Genomic DNA, 16841 nt, shown 5'->3' on the forward strand with positions numbered 1-16841 from the left:
CATATCGACTTTGATGAACTCTTCCAGATGTACAATGTCGACGCCCTCGACGAATCGCTTATGAGTTGCTATTGTCTGTAAGTTTTTCAATTCGTTGTCTACATATAACTTGTTTAGTTATTTCAATTCATTGTCTACATATAACTTGTACTCTATTATGCAGAATGAAGATTCTGGAATGTAAAAGTAGGAACATCCTAAATATTGGGTTTATTGACTCAGATAAAATACATATAGCGACGCTAACTGATAAACCCAAGGAGACGGAGGAAAACCTTCTAAGGTTTCTAACAGATCAAAATTTCTGTGACCACATACTGTTTCCATACAACTTCAAGTGAGGGTCTTTACTCTGTTGTGTCCATTCACTTATAAGTGTAATTGATAAGTTACTGACACACACATATATATATACATGTGCAGCTTCCATTGGATTCTGTTGGACATTCAAATTGATAAGGGAAGAGTTGATGCCTTCGACCCATTATCGAGACCCTTGGAATAGTTCCAAAGCCTGCAGGACATGCTCCAAGGGTAATTTCAATCATTCTTGCGCTCTATCGGTCTCTTTCGATGATTTTCTGATATATCAGTTAATGAAAAACTTAGCAAATCATTTTCCTTGTCGAGCAGGATTTGGAAGCGGTTCAAGTGCGTGACTCCCGGTATCGAGCATGAGAAGCTGACCTTTAGAGCGGCTCATGTAAGTAGTAATATGATATACTTCTATTTTCAATACATTTATGATGCTAGATTATTATTTTGATTATATATATTATATTCTCGTAAAGTGCGACCAGCAGCCACGGGGGACGCATCTATGCGGATACTATGTTTGCAAGACCATTCACATGTTTACCTCTGAGCACAAGGATCACAGATACGACGTAAGCAATAAACATTCACACCTCTATTTTTACCCGTCATTCTTTGTTATCATGATTGATATTCATATTCATCTCCTCTTCTTATATAGTACACGGCCATGAGGAAGAAGTCCCTACCAGAGCAACGCGCGATTGCTGTTGCAGAGGAGCTTGCGACCTTTCTGAGGACGGAAGCTATAGATGACAAAGGACGATTTAGTGTAGCTAGGGGCCATTACTGATGTTGGTCCATGTAATCGAATAGACGGGCTCTAGTCCCGATAATTCAGATCTCCATATAATTGTATATATATGCTCGCTTGTAAGATAAGTTAATCTTATATATATATATATATATGCATAAACATGTATATTTAGAATTATATGAAAACTAATTCCCGAACACCAAACGAGGCATCACGTTAATCTCCCGAACACCTAAACCCTAAAACCCTAAAATAAACAAAATATGCAGAAACTCTTTAGTCCCGGTCCGTGTTAAGACCCGGGACTAAAGGGCCTGCCCCTGAGGGCGCTCCGAGGCGCCCACGTGGAGCACCTTTGGTCCTGGCTTGGAACAGGGCCGGGACTAAAGGCTAGGCCTTTAGTCCCGCCCCTTTGATCCCGGTTGATGAACCGGGACTAAAGCACCTTACGGACCGGGACTATAGGCCACGTCCCCACTAGTGTCTCTTTTCACAATGGAGGACTACTATTTGTGTTGTGATTCTCGTTCAATGTCTTCTCTGTGTTTCTATTTGTACATATTATTCTGGCAAGTTTGTATTCGATCTCTTTTCATCTGACAATTATTAGACTAGCTAAGAGTGCTTTATGTACTTATTAAAGTCTAAAATCAAATGTAGGAGGCAAACCCCAGCCAAAAGCCCTGATTGCTGTTGCACGCGTCTTGATGCAACATCAACAGCACATAGATCGGCTGAAGCATTAATGTTTTAGCACTTGGGTCTTAGCACGTTTTGTGAACAACCTTTACCTATTAACTAGCAAAATGACCGTGCGTTGCCACGAAGGAAAAAACATATTCTCCAATGATGATGAACACATTATGTTCACATATCATCGCTTGATTTAGAAATTTTGTACACAAATACAAGAAAATGTTTCTTCTTTTAAATTTATTCACAAGTTGAAGCAATCTTTACATTTTCAAAAATCTTGGTAACTCAAAGATTTATTCTGAATTTCAAGATTTTTTTTGGAAAATATACAATAATAATCCGATCCATCCAACAGTTAATTCTTCAAAATTCACACAGGTATAATGTCACATAGACTTAGAAGCATTAATGTTTAACTACATACATTAGATCTTTCGTGAACAATTTTACAAATATGGGAACAATTTTAAAATCGAGAACATTTTTTAAAATTTACAAACATTTACTAAAAATCATGAATATTTTTTATATTTCGAACGGGTTTAATTATTTTCTTTTGAATTGGCGACCAATTCAAGAAAAGACGAACATAATTTTTGATGTTGGAGGATTTTATTTTAAATTCACAAACATTTTTTGAAACGCATGAATTTTTCTGAATAAACAAACATTTTTATAAATCAGTAATATATTTATTAAATTCATGGACATTGTTTTGGAATTTGCAAAAAAAAAAAAATCCGGCGCTTTTTTGTATCCTATTTTTAATTCAAAATAAAAATTCGTCAGCATCTTAATTCAAAATTCTTATTTTTTAGTATGCAAAAGTTTTTGTAATTATAATTTATTTAACTATAACTAAACAAAATGGAACAGAAAATATTAAATAAAAAAAGAAACTATCAAAACAGGCACTAGCTATTTTTAAAATATTAGGACATTTTTTAAATGCATTAACATATTTTGAATTAGAAAGCATTTTGTTAAATGCCTTTAATAATTTTTAATACATGGAATTCTATTTGAGATCGTGGACTTTTCTTATTGTACAAATATTTTTCTAAAATTGCAAACATTTTATTGCATATGCGAGCATTTTTTACAAAACTCCGAGCAGTTTTTGAAGTCACAAATATTTTAATTTTTGAAATCTGTTGATTTATAATTTTCAGTTTATTAAAATATTAAAGATTATTTGAAGTTCTAAATTATTTAAAATAAAAAAATAAAATGGAACTGCAAATAAATACATAAATGGAACTAAAAGCAGGCGCCTGTGCATGGGCCTTCCCATACGGTGTGTTGGATATTCGCCCAGCGTGCAGAGCGTAACATAGGACTTTTTTACATGGGCGGCCCAATCCAAGATCTTTTGCTTTATGAAACGTTTTCTATTACTTACCGGTGGCATGGTGGGTAGTTTATGCAAATTTTAGGGGTAATTTTTAAGACGGACGACCAAAAACCGTATTTGCTTTATTATTAGCATACATAGGAAATGATATGTATGCTTCTGTCTTCCGTCTAGAAAAATACCCTCAAAGTTGCTATAAATTACCAGATATGCCACCCGTAAGTCAAGGCGACGGTTCGTTTTTTCAAAGTCCCGTCGTGCTAAGTTCTTTTATATCGCAATACTAATAAAACCAAAGATTTAAGAGTAGTAGAGTGGCTAATGCCTAGCCCTTTCACCCTGAAGACGAGGGATCGAATCCCCCCCCCCACCCCACACACATATGCGAGGCTTAACTCCTCTATTTTTCATTTGATTTTTTTCTTTCCTTTTCTCATTATGTTTTCTTTCCTTCTTTCAACCAATTCAGGATTTTAAATCTTAAAAAGTTGCGATTTTTCAAAACCATGTTTAAGAACTCATAAAATGTATATGAATTAAAAAAATGTTAAGGAAAATCATAAACTTTTTGTGGATTATAAAAATGTTGGTAGTTTTGCAAAATTGTTCACCAGTTATAAAAAATATTCAGGAAATAAAAGCATGTTCATGATTTTTGAAAAATGATAGTGTATTGAAAATATATTAAGGATTCCGAAAACAAATGTCCATGAAATTTTAGAAAATGTTCACATAAATTAAAAAACACAATTTTTTTTTAAAAATAAGTTTTTTTTTGGAAAAAACTGATCAATTCAAAAGAATACAAAATTTTAAAACAGTGCTTGTCTATTAAAAAAAGCGTTCACCGATTAAAAAAAATGTCTAGGATTTCATTTTGAAAGTCTTTATTTGTCTAGGCATTGGGAGTGATTCATGGTCAATGATATTTTTTTTAAAGTTTTAAACATTTTCTTGCACTATATAATGAAAAGTGTACATGCAGTGGCAAGTCCATAGCCTTGCGATTTACCATGTCGAATGCACTATGATCACGTAGACATCACACCATCATCAACAAGGGTGAAAGGAAAAAAATAAGTGGTAACATGGTGAGCCACTGTGTAAAAATAGAAGATATTCATATGTCACGATAATGAGTTATACTTATTTCACTAGCGCATAGTTTATTTGTCTCCCGTTGCAACGCACGGGTATATTTTGCTATTGTACTAAACTTGTTCTATTGTTCGAATCTAAACTCTTTTAAATTGATTTTTTTACTAAAAAAATGAGAAATCTAGTATTTTCTGCTTTTGAAAGAACAGAATATACCTATTTTTACATGTTTTTTATAATTCTCATGTGCATTTTCATTTATAGGATGCTCTCCATGCCTTTTTTTTTCTTCTAAACTTGTCATCTAAAATTTCCAGAAAATGCTATGAAAAACATGGCAGTAATTTTACTTCCTCACATGGCAATGTTATTACTAAGAGCATGGCATTTTAAGAATTAATAACATGGCATGTTAATTATTAAAAAGGTGGATTTTTTTTCTTACTAAGCATGGCTTTTTAATATTTAATAACATGCATTTTAATTATTAAAAGTGTGCATTTTTTCTTACTAAGCATGGCTTTTTAATAATTAATAACATGGCATTTTTATTGTCAAAACGATGGCAATTTTATGATTAAGAGCATGCCATTTTTATGGTTAAGAGCATGCCATTTTTATTATTAGCAGGATGACATTTTCATTATTATTAGGATGAAAATTTTATTATTGAGAACCTAACATTTTTATTATTATTGGCATGGCATTTTTATTATCAAGAGGATTGCATTTTCTGTTAGTAACAAGATGGCAATTTATTTTTGTTGGCATGGAATTTTTTTGACTAACATGGTATTTTTTTATGGACTCTTGCACAATCGAACAAATAAAGTCAAAAAATATTCATGGCATTTTATTAAGTTAGCATGAGGGTCGTACAAAGTAGCATGCCATTTAAAAAAAATCATACTCTTTAAAGTTGTAGATTCTTATGTTGTTTCCTGGGTTTTTCTTAGGTTTTGTTGTGTTAATGGCATTGAAAAAAAAGTTTCCCGTAACGGGACCCCGAGGATCCCGAAATGTTTGGATCACAGCGGGACCCAAAATCAGTGAGTAATAGCATACAAAACTGGCCGAAATAGACCAAAACTACGAGGTTTTACGAGTTCCCCGTAACTGGACCCAAGGATTCCCGAAAAATTCGGATCACATCAGGACCCAAAATCAGTAACTAACAGCGTACAAAACTTGCCGGAATAGGCCAAAACTGTGAATTTTGACGAGTTCCCCGTAACCGAACCCAGGGGTTCCCGAATCGCTCAGATCGTTGCACGACCGAAAATCAGTGACTAATAGCATACAAAACTAGCGAGAATAGTCCAAAATTGTGAGTTTTCACGAGTTCCCCGTAACCGGACGCCGGGGTCCCAAAATGTTCGGATCAGAGTGGGACCCAAAATCAGTGACTAATAGCATAGAAAACTTGTAGGAATAGGCCAAAACTGTGAGTTTTGACGAGTTCTCCGTAACCGGACCCCGAGGCTCCCGAAACGTTTGGATCGCAGGAGGACCCAAATCAGTGACTAATAGCATACAAACCTAGCCAGAATAGGCCAAAACTACGAGTTTTGACGAGTTCTCTGTAACTGAACCTCGGGGTTCCCAAAACTGGCCGAAATAGACCAAAACTGCGAGGTTTTACGAGTTCCCCGTAACCGGACCCAAGGATTCCCGAAACATTCGGATCACATCAGGACCCAAAATCAGTAACTAACAGCGTACAAAACTTGCCGGAATAGGCCAAAACTGTGAGTTTTGACGAGTTCCCCGTAACCGAACCCAGGGGTTCCTGAATCGCTCGGAAACTGCGAGTTTTGACGAGTTCCACGTAACCGGACCCCCGGGTTTCCAAAATGTTCGGATCACAGCGGGACCCAAAATTAGTGAGTAATAAGCATACAAAACTGGCCATAGTAGGCCAAAACTGTATTTTTTGACGAGTTCCCCGTAACCGGACCACGGGGTTCCAGAAACGTTGGGATCACAGCGGGACCCAAAATCAGTGACTAATAGCATACAAAACCGGACGGAATAGGCCAAAACTGTGAGTTTTGACGAGTTCCACGTAACCGGACCCCGGGTTCCGAAAACGTTCGGATCGTAGCGGGACCCAAAATCAGTGAGTAATAGCATACAAAACTGGCGAGAATATGCCAAAACTGCGAGTTTTTACGAGTTCCCCGTAACTGGACCCAAGGGTTCCCGAAACATTCGGATCACATCGGGACCCAAAATCAGTGACTAATAGCATACAAAACCGACCGGAATAGGCCAAAACTATGCGTTTGACGAGTTCCCCGTAACTAGACCTCAGGGTTACTGAAACGTTCGGATCACAGCGGGACCCAAAATCACTGACTAATAACATAGAAAACTGGTCATAATAGGACAAAACTGCGAGTTTTGATGAGTTCTCCGTAACCGTACCCCGGGGTTCACGAAACCTTTGGATCGCAGGAGGACCCAAAATCAGTGACTAATAGCGTACAAACCTAGCGGGAATAGGCCAAAACTGCGAGTTTTGACGAGTTCTCCATAACTGGACCCCGGGGCTCCCGAAACGTTTGGATCGTAGGAGGACCCAAATCAGTGACTAATAGCATACAAACCTAGCGAGAATAGGCCGAAACTGCGAGTTTTAACGAGTTCCTCGTAACTGGACCTCGGGGTTCCCGAAACTAACAATAATAGGCGAAAACTAGGAGTTTTGACGAGTTCCACGTAACCGAACCCCTGGGTTCCCGAAACGTTCGGATCGCAACGAGACCCAAAATCAATGACTAATAGCATACAAAATCGGCCGGAGTAGGTCAAAACTGCGAGTTTTGACGAGTTCTCCGTAACCGGACCCCGGGGTTCCCGAAACGTTAGGATCACAGCGGGACCCAAAATCAGTGACTAATAGCATAGAAAACTGGTCGGAATAGGCCAAAACTACGAGTTTTGATGAGTTATCTGTAACCGTACCACGGGGTTCCCGAAACCTTTGTATCGCAGGAGGACCCAAAATCAGTGACTAATAGCGTACAAACCTAGCGAGAATAGGCCAAAACTGTAAGTTTTGACGAGTTCCCCGTAACTGGACACCGAGGTTCACGAAACGTTCGGATCATAGAGGGACCCAAAATGAGCGACTAACAGCATAGAAAACTCGCAGGAATAGACGAGAACTGTGAGTTTTGACGAGTTCTTCATAACTGGACGCAAGGGTTCCCGAAACATTCGGATCACATCGGGACCGAAAATCAGTTACTAATAGCATACAAAACTGTCGGGAATAGGCCAGAACTGTGAGTTTTGACGAGTTCCGTGTAACTAGACCCCGAGGTTCCCGAAACATTCGGATCACAGCGGGCCCAAAATCGATGACTAATAGCATACAAAACTGGCCGGAATAGGACGAAACTGTGATTTTGACGAGTTCCCCGTAACCAGACCCAAGGGTTCCCGAAACATTTGGATCACATCGGGACCCAAAATCAGTTCCTAATAGCATACAAAATTGACCAGAATAGGCCCAATCTGCGAGTTTTGATGAGTTCCCCGTAACCGGACCCCGAGGTTCCCGAAACGTTCAGATCACAGCGGGATCCAAAATCATTGAGTAATAGCGTACAAAACTAGCCGGAATAGGCCAAACTGCGAGTTTTGACGAGTTCCCTGTAACCGGACCCAAGGGTTGCCAAAACATTCGGATCACACCGGGACCCAAAATCAGTGACTAATAGCATACAAAACTTGCCGGTATAGGCCAAAACTGCGAGTTTTGATCGGTTTCCCGTAAACGAACCCCGGGGTTCCCGAAACGTTCGGATCACAACGTGACCACAAAATTAATAACTAATAGCATACAAAACCAGCCGGAATAGGCCAAAACTGCGAGTTTTGACGAGTTCCCCGTAACCGAACCCAAGGGTTCCCGAAACATTCCGATCACATCGGACCCAAAATCAATGACTAATAGCATACAAAACCGGCTGGAATAGGCCAAAACTTCGAGTTTTGACGAGTTCACCGTAAACGGACCCCGGGGTTCACGAAACGTTCGGATCACAGCGGGACCAAAAATCAGTGACTAATAGCATAGAAAACTGCAGGAATAGGCCAAAACTGCGAGTTTTTATGAGTTCTTCATAACCGTAGCCCGGGGTTCCCGAAACCTTTGGATTGCATGAGGAGCCAAAATCAGTGACTAATAGCATACAAACCTAGCCATAATAGGCCAAAACTGCGAGTTTTGACGAGTTCCCCGTAACTGGACCCCAAGCTCCCGAAACGTTCGGATCATAGTGGGACCCAAAATGAGTGACTAATAGCATACAAAACTAGCGGGAATAGGCCGGAACTACGAGTTTTGACGAGTTCCCCGTAACCGGACCCAACGGTTTCCAAAACATTCGGATCACATCGGGACCGAAAATCGGTGACTAATAGCATACCAAAGTGGCAGGAATAGGCGAGAACTGTGAGTTTTGACAAGTTCCGTGTAACCGGACCTCGAGGTTCCCAAAACGTTCGGATCACAGCGGGGCCCAAAATCAGTGACTAATAGCATACAAAATTGACCGGAATAGGCCCAAATTACGAGTTTTGACGAGTTCCACATAACCGGACCCCGAGGTTCCCGAAATGTTCGAATCATAGCGGGACCCAAAATCAGTGAGTAATAGCTTACAAAACTTGCCGGAATAGGCCAAAACTGCGAGGTTTTATTAGTTCCCGTAACCGGACCCAAGGGTTCCCGAAACATTCGGATCACATCGGGACCCAAAATCAGTGACTAATAGCATACAAAACTTGTCGGAATAGGCCAAAACTGCGATTTTGACGAGTTCCCCGTAAGCGGACCCCGGGTTCCCAAAACGCTCGGATCACTGCAGGACCTAAAATCAGTGACTAATGGCATACAAAACTAGCCAGAATAGGCCAAACCTGCGAGTTTTCACGAGTTCCCCGTAACCGGACCCTGGGGTCCCAAAATGTTCGGATCACAACGGGACCCAAAATAAGTGACTAATAGCATAGAAAACTGGCGAGAATAGGCCAAAACTGAGAGTTTTGACGAGTTCTCCGTAACTGGACCCCGGGGCTCCCGAAACGTTTCGATCGTAGGAAGACCCAAAATCAGTGACTAATAACATACAAACGTAGCCAGAATAGGCCAAAACTTATAGTTTTGATGAGTTCCCCGTAACTGGACCTCGGGGTTTCCGAAACTAGCGAGAATAAGCGAAAACTGCAAGTATTGACGAGTTCCACGTAACCGGACGCCGGGGTTCCCAAAACATTCGGATCGCAGCGGGATGCAAAATCAGTGAGTAATAAGCATACAAAACTGGCCATAATAGGCCAAAACTGCGATTTTTGACGAGTTCCCCGTAACTAGACCACGGGGTTCCTGAAACGTTCGGATCACAGCGGGACCCAAAATCTAGGACTAATAGCATACAAAACCGGCCGGAATAGGCCAAAACTGCGAGTTTTGACGAGTTCCACGTAACCGGACCCTAGGGTTTCGGAAACCTTCGGATCGCAGCGGGACCCAAAATCAGTGAGTAATAGCATACAAAACTGACCAGAATAGACCAAAAGGCGAGTTTTGACGAGATCCCTGTAATTGGACCTCAGGGTTCCCGAAACATTCGGACCGCAGCTAGACCCAAAATCAGTGAGTAATAGCATACAAAACTCACCGGAGTAGGCCAGAACTGCGAGTTTTGATGAGTTCCCCATAACCGGACCCCGGGGTTCCCGAAACGTTCGAATCGCATTGGGACCCAAAATGAATGACTAATAGGATACAAAACTGGCGGGAATAGGCCAGAACTACGAGTTTCTACGAGTTCCTCGTAACCGGACCACGAGGTTCCGAAAACGCTCGAATCACAGCGGGACCCAAAATCAGTGACTAATAACATACAAAACTGGTCGGAATAGACAAAAACTGTGAGTTTTGACGAGTTCCCCGTAACCGGCCCAAGGGTTCCCGAAACATTCGGATTACACTGGGACCCAAAATCAGTGACTAATAGCATACAAAACTGACCGGAATAGGCCCAAACTACGAGTTTTGACGAGATCCCCGTAACCGGACCCCGAGGTTCCCGAAACTTTCGGATCACACCGGGACCCAAAATCAGTGACTAATAGCATACAAAACTGGCGGGAATAGGCCAGATCTGTGAGGTTTTACGAGTTCCCCGTAACCGGATCCAAGGGTTCCCGAAATATTCGGACCCCAGCGGGACCGAAAATCAGTGACTAATAGCATACAGAACTCGCGGGAATAGGCCAGAACTGTGAGTTTTAACGAGTTCCGTGTAACCGGACCCCGAGGTTTCCGAAACGTTTGGATCACAGCGGGACCCAAAATCAGTGAGTAATAGCATACAAAACTGGCCGGAATAGGACAAAACTGTGAGTTTTTACGAGTTCCCCGTAACCGGACCCAAGGGTTCACGAAACATTCACATTGGGACCCAAAATTAGTGACTAATAGCATACAAAACTGGCCGGAATAGGCCATAACTGCGAGTTTTCACGAGTTCCCCGTAACCGGACCCCACGGTTCCCGAAACGTTCGGATCACAGCGGGACCCAAAATCAGTGACTAATAGCATAGAAAACTGACCGGAATAGGCCAAAAGTGCGAGTTATTTATAGGATGCCCTCTGTGGCTATATTTTTTTTTCTAAACTTGTCGTCTAAAATTTCCAGAAAATGCTATGAAAAACATGGCAGTGTTATTACTAAGAGCATGGCATTTTAAGAATTTATAATATGGCATGTTAATTATTAAAAAGATGGACTTTTTCTTACTAAGCATGGCTTTTTAATAATTAATAACATGCCATTTTAGTTATTAAAAGAGTGGAATATTTCTTACTAAGCATGGCTTTTTGATAATTAATAACATGGCATTTTTTATTGTCAAAACGATGGCAATTTTATGATTAAGAGCATGCCATTTTTATTACTAGCAGGATGATAGTTTCATTATTAATAGGATGAAAATTATATTATTGAGAACCTGACACTTTTATGATCAAGAGGATTGCATTTTTTGTTAGTAAGAAGATGGCAATTTATTTTTATTGGCATGGAATTTATTTATTTTTGACTAACATGGTATTTTTTTATGGATTCTTGCACAATCGAACAAATAAAGCAAAAAAAATATTCATGGCATTTTATTAAGTTAGCATGAGGGTCGTACAAAGTAGCATGTCATTTAAAAAAATCATACTCATTAAAATTGTAGATTCTTATGTTGTTTCCCTGGTTTTTGTTAGGTTTTTTTATGTTAATGGCAATGAAAAAAAAAGAGCAAAGTAGTAAACTGGTCCTTAGGGGGGGGGGGGGGGGGTTAGCTCTGGCCGTCCCCCCTACCGAGCGGTCAAGGAGGGGTGATATTAGGTTCTAAACAAAACAAGTTACTTCCTCCATTCCATAATTCTTGGTGTACGTGGTTTTAGTTCATATTTGATAGAAAATCACAGGCACAATACCTACTTATAAAGGCGGAGGTATCTGTATTGTCATTTTTGAACTCTTTAAAAGGCATAAACTGTTGATATGAAACAAAGAGCCAATATTGTTGGTAAGATTCAGTAGCAAATTAAGCATCTATACGAGATGCCTTAGTTATGTTCCCCATAAAAGGTAACGAAAGTTACATCTTACAGCATGTAGATAGGAGATGATGCTCTTATTGTATTTTATGGAGGGCCAAGATTAATACATAACTAATTAATTAAGCGAAGGGTCTCTGGCTGTAGCAGTCGAGGTTGTTGCCGTAGCCAACGCCGAGGATGTCACAGTAGCGCTTGTAAAACCCGATTCGATCGGCGACACGGCTGTCCTGTCCGTGACCACACTCGATCCCACCATTGATGATGTTGGTGATCACACCAAACCCGGGCACCCGCCCTGCGGCCCGGTCAGCCCCTGACGGGCTCCACTGGCCGGCGATCACAGCATGGCTCGACGGCTTGGGCGGCTGCGCCGTCATCCAGAACCAGATGGCCGTCTTAAACGCCACAGTGGCGTCCGTGGCCACCAGGTCCGGGTTGGCCAGCAGATCGACCCCGATGGCCCGGCCGGCAGGTCCATAGTTGTAGTTGTGGGAGAGCTGGATGGGCCCGCGGCCGTAGTAGCGCTTCCCGGGGGCGCACGGCCACTGTGCGCTCGGGGTGCAGTAGTCGGAGGAGGCGCCGCGTTCCTGCTTGAAGCAGTAGCCCCAGGCGAAGGCCCCGTCCGGTGCCGTCGCCCATCCGCCGGTGGTCTCGTGGGAGGTCTGGGCCAGGAAGGCGGCCACCTCGCGCTTCTGGGCGTCGGCGCTGCCGGTGCTGCCGAAGCCCGGGAAGGCAGATGCGGCGGCGACGAAGGCGTCGTAGGTGTAGAAGCCCTTGGCCTGGCAGGCGCCGTCGTTGCGGTGCAGCAACATGCGGTCGAACTGTGCGCGCGAGATGATGGAGGACACGCTGCCGCGCGCCGTGCCGATGGCCATGGCCACCGTGGTTACCACGGCCATCACCACCGCGAGCGATCTCATTGTGCGAGCCAACAAAGCACACAGTACGTACTCGGTGTTACGCTTACGCTACTGTCGTAGTGGTGTGTGTGTGTGTGGCAGAAGCGGTGGGGAGTGCACGTCTTTATATATGTAGGTGTCGCCCTAGCTACTCGATCGCCATGATCAACCTGTGTGTGTCTATCCATCTACCTTCTCCGTGAGCTTCCTTCCAGAGCAACATCGTCATGCGATCAACGGATCAAACTTGGCGGCTTGGCTTAGATCCGATCGAGAGGTACGTACAGCGGCAAGCAGCTGGCCGTGTATGATCGAGGGCGTGTGCTAGTATGCACGCATATGGAATTTTAGTCCATGGACGACGTGTGTGCCTCCCATTATATATTTTTTTTTGGCACGTTAGTCCATTTCAACACATATAGCACCGAGCCAAAGAAGACGGGGAGGCCATAGCTGGTCACAACGTCCCCGGGGAGGGCGATCCAGGAACAAGCTAGAGTTACGAAAATATGAAACGGTGCACGGGCACCACGGTGCCCGTTTTCAAAAATCATATTTCTATAATGCAAAAAAAATGAAACTTTTTGTGTACACACACAAACATGTATGTTATGTATTTGCCAACATAACCGGATGAATTTGATGAATATCTTTTTAAAAATGGATGATTTTTTTCCCAAATTGATGAACTTTTTCAAGATTTATGACCTTTTTTCCAGTTCAATGAACTTTTTTTAAAAATACATGGATTTTTTAATTTCTATGACGTTTTTTCAAATGTAATGAACTTTTTAAATGTTTGATGAAGTTTTTTTTCAGTTTCAGTGAACTTTTTTCAAATTGATGAACCTTTTCTAAAGATATGAACTTTTTTTCAAATGGATGAACCTTTTTTTTAAATCTGTAAAATTTGATTTCATATTTTTATTTTCATAACAAAGAGAAAATCATGGCGTTTTTTTCTATTGGGTCAACAAAAAAACAGATCAAGAAAAGCTGGGCAGCACGCTAATGGGCCGGGCCATGCCAGTGACGCTGCACGCCCCTGGATCGTTAATGGGCGCCTGTAGCATTGCATAGGGGAGCTCCAAAACACCCTACTCTCTTTTTATTGACTTTTAGTATTGCGCCAAGGGGATACACGCACAACAAGTCTACACATAGGAGTAATTAAGATGCATGTAAGTAACACCAACATAGAACTAGAGGACGCTGACAAAGAACAAAGTCATACAAAACAACTCAACGTGTGGCGCCTGCCATACCTTAATCTATGCAAAAAAGATTATGTGCGTGTGCGTGTGTGTGTCCCATCTCCCTGGCTCAGTTGTGGATGTGAACATTTGGTTCCCAGGTCTATATACACCCTATATGTAAAAAAATATATAGCAATTCAACAAAAAGTTAAGAAATGTTGAAAATATTTTTGAAATAAACTTGGCTTTCCATTGTACTTGTGAGAAAAATTCCACAAAACGAAAATTACACTTTGACGAATTTTCAAAAAGAAATTGTTTGGTCAAAATAGTGTGAATAGTGACCTATAATAACAAATAAACTTTGTTTTTTTGCCCAAAAGTCAATGTTGGTTTTTTTTTGAAATTTTATATACTAGTGTAAAACAAAGTCAAATTTAATCCAAAAATAGTTCTGTACTATTTTGAGTTTTGTTTAATTGTTAAAAATTCCTCATACAGGATGCATATACAACAACAAATCAAAATGTATTTTCCGCTCAGTCGTCCGCTAGGCTAAATAGTGTCCCTGTTCATATGGGCCACGAGCTGCTGGGCCACAAGACAGGAGGTGCATTGTTTCGCACAGGTAGTTCATGACCCAGATCAAAAAGAAACGCACACGGCCAAACCTAGCACTAGGGCACTCGGCCAAACCAAGCATGGCGGCGGTGGCGGGTGTCGACCAAGCAGGCGGTCGATGCTCAAGCGGAAGGGGGTGATTTCGCCCTAGCTTAATTTTTTGGTCCATCGCCTCTCTACGAAACTGTGACGACGCTCAAGGGGAGGAGGGTGATTTATATATAACAAAGCATACAACATTGTAAGAAATTATGGATCCTATCTCACAAAAAAAATGACGATTCTGCCATCTTACCAGCTACCCGATAGCACTATTATTTAGATGACTCGGTGAAAATTTTGAAGAGAATAAGAAGGCAAGTGAGTCCATATATATGTATATATATCGTATCTGCTCCTGATCGCTAGGTAACATAAGCACTATACCTAGTTAGACCTAGATGTATCTCGGTTGCCATGATTGAACATATATCTGGCCATGGGCAGCCCGGCCCGGTCCGACCTTGCCCATGGGCCGGGTTCGGGCCTGAATTTTGATCCCAAAGCGTTTGTCGGGCCGGGCCTGGGCTTGTTGTTTTTGCGTTTTAGGGAAGGGGCTCGGCCCAAGGCCCAAAGTCCGACGAAATTAAGCAGCGATTGGCCAGGCCTGGGCATGGGCTTGTTGTTTTTGCGTTTTAAGGAAGGGACCCGGCCCGAGACCCAAAGCCCGACGAAATTAAGCAGCGATAGGCCGGGCATGGGCCTGATATCTAGGCCCGACGGTCGGGCCGGGCCTGGCTCGGGCCTAGGTTTTTTAGGTCGGGCTTGGTCTAGCCCGACCCGAATCCCGGCCCAGCCCGAGCGATGGCCAGGTATAATTGAACTCTTTAAGAAGCATTTAGTGTTGATCTCAAAGCATGAGCCAATATTTTTTCTAAACCTCAATACCAAAGCATCTATATTGGATGCGTTTATTGAGATTCTCAGGAGAAGTAACCATAGTTACAACTTACCCCATGCTCTGATGCTCTTATTGAATTTTGTGTGCGGGGTTATGTATAACTAATTAGTTAAGCGAAGGGCCTCTGGTTGTAGCAGTCGAGGTTGTTGCCGTAGCCAACGCCGAGGATGTCGCAGTAGCGCTTGTAAAACCCGATCCGGTCGGCGACTCGGCTGTCCTGCCCATGCCCGCACTCGATCCCGCCGTTGACGATGTTGGTGATCACGCCAAACCCGGGCACCCGGCCCGCTGCCCGGTCCGTCCCTGATGGGCTCCACTGGCCCGTGATCACAGCATGGCTCGACGGCTTTGGCGCCTGGGCCGTCATCCAAAACCACATCGCAGTCTTAAACGACACGGTCGGGTCCGTGGCCACCAGGTCCGGGTTGCGCAGGAGGTCGACCCCGATGGCCCGGCCCGCAGGCCCGTAGTTGTAGTTGTGGGAGAGCTGGATCGGCCCACGGCCGTAGTAGCTCTTCCCTGGGGCGCACGGCCACTGCGCGCTCGGAGTGCAGTAGTTGGAGGTGGCGCCACGCTCCTGCTTGAAGCAGTAGCCCCAGGCGAAAGCTCCGTCCGGTGCCGTCGCCCACCCGCCGGTGGTCTCGTGGGAGGTCTGGGCCAGGAAGGCGGCCACCTCGCGCTTCCGGGTGTCGGTGCCGCCGGTGGTGCCGAAGCCCCGGAAGGCGGATGCGGCGGCGACGAAGGCGTCGTAGGTGTAGAAGCCCTTGGCCTGGCAGGCGCCGTCGTTGCGGTGGAGAAGCATGCGGTCGAAGAGGGCGCGTGAGACGATGGAGGACACGCCGCCGCCGCCCGATGGGGTGGGCGTGACGGGCGTGCTGCCGCCGCCGCAGCCGGAGCACTGGCTCTGGCATCCGTCGCCGCAGTAGTCCGAGGTGGAGCCGCACCAGCCGAAGCGGCTGCAGCAGAGGCAGTTGGGGCAGGTCGCCCCGCCGGCCTGCGAGCCGCACTGCTCGGCGACGGCCATGCTGGCCGCCATGGCAACCACGGCGAACAACACGAACGCTCTCATCGTGCGTGGCAACGAACCGATATCTTGTGGTCCAAGTGTAGCTAGTGGTGTGTGTGTGTGTGGCAGAAGCGGTGGGGAGTGCACGTCTTTATATATGTAGGTGTCGCGCTAGCTACTCGATCGCCATGATCGACCTGTGTGTGTCTATCCATCTACCTGCTCGATCGTCATGCGATCGACGGATCAAACTTGGCGGCTTAGATCCGGTCGAGAGGTACGGCGGCGAGCAGTTGGGCATGCATGATCGAGAGCGTGTGCTGGT

The 16841-nt window shown here is 43.5% G+C and overlaps 2 protein-coding genes across 2 annotated transcripts; both read right to left on the reverse strand.

Annotated features, from left to right (window-relative positions):
- Positions 1-11909: 11909 nt before the first annotated feature.
- On the reverse strand, positions 11910-12845 carry LOC123410122 (26 kDa endochitinase 2). The gene has a single exon (XM_045103010.1). The coding sequence runs from the start codon at positions 12772-12774 to the stop codon at positions 11974-11976; it is 801 nt and encodes a 266-aa protein (XP_044958945.1). The 5' UTR covers positions 12775-12845; the 3' UTR covers positions 11910-11973.
- A 2609-nt stretch (positions 12846-15454) lies between these two features.
- LOC123410454 (26 kDa endochitinase 1) lies at positions 15455-16635 on the reverse strand. The gene has a single exon (XM_045103401.1). It carries the CDS (start codon positions 16577-16579, stop codon positions 15620-15622), a length of 960 nt encoding a protein of 319 aa, XP_044959336.1. The 5' UTR covers positions 16580-16635; the 3' UTR covers positions 15455-15619.
- Positions 16636-16841: the final 206 nt, after the last annotated feature.

Source organism: Hordeum vulgare, chromosome 7H (assembly GCF_904849725.1).
Source record: "Hordeum vulgare subsp. vulgare chromosome 7H, MorexV3_pseudomolecules_assembly, whole genome shotgun sequence".
In the NCBI taxonomy this organism is placed as follows: domain Eukaryota; kingdom Viridiplantae; phylum Streptophyta; class Magnoliopsida; order Poales; family Poaceae; genus Hordeum; species Hordeum vulgare.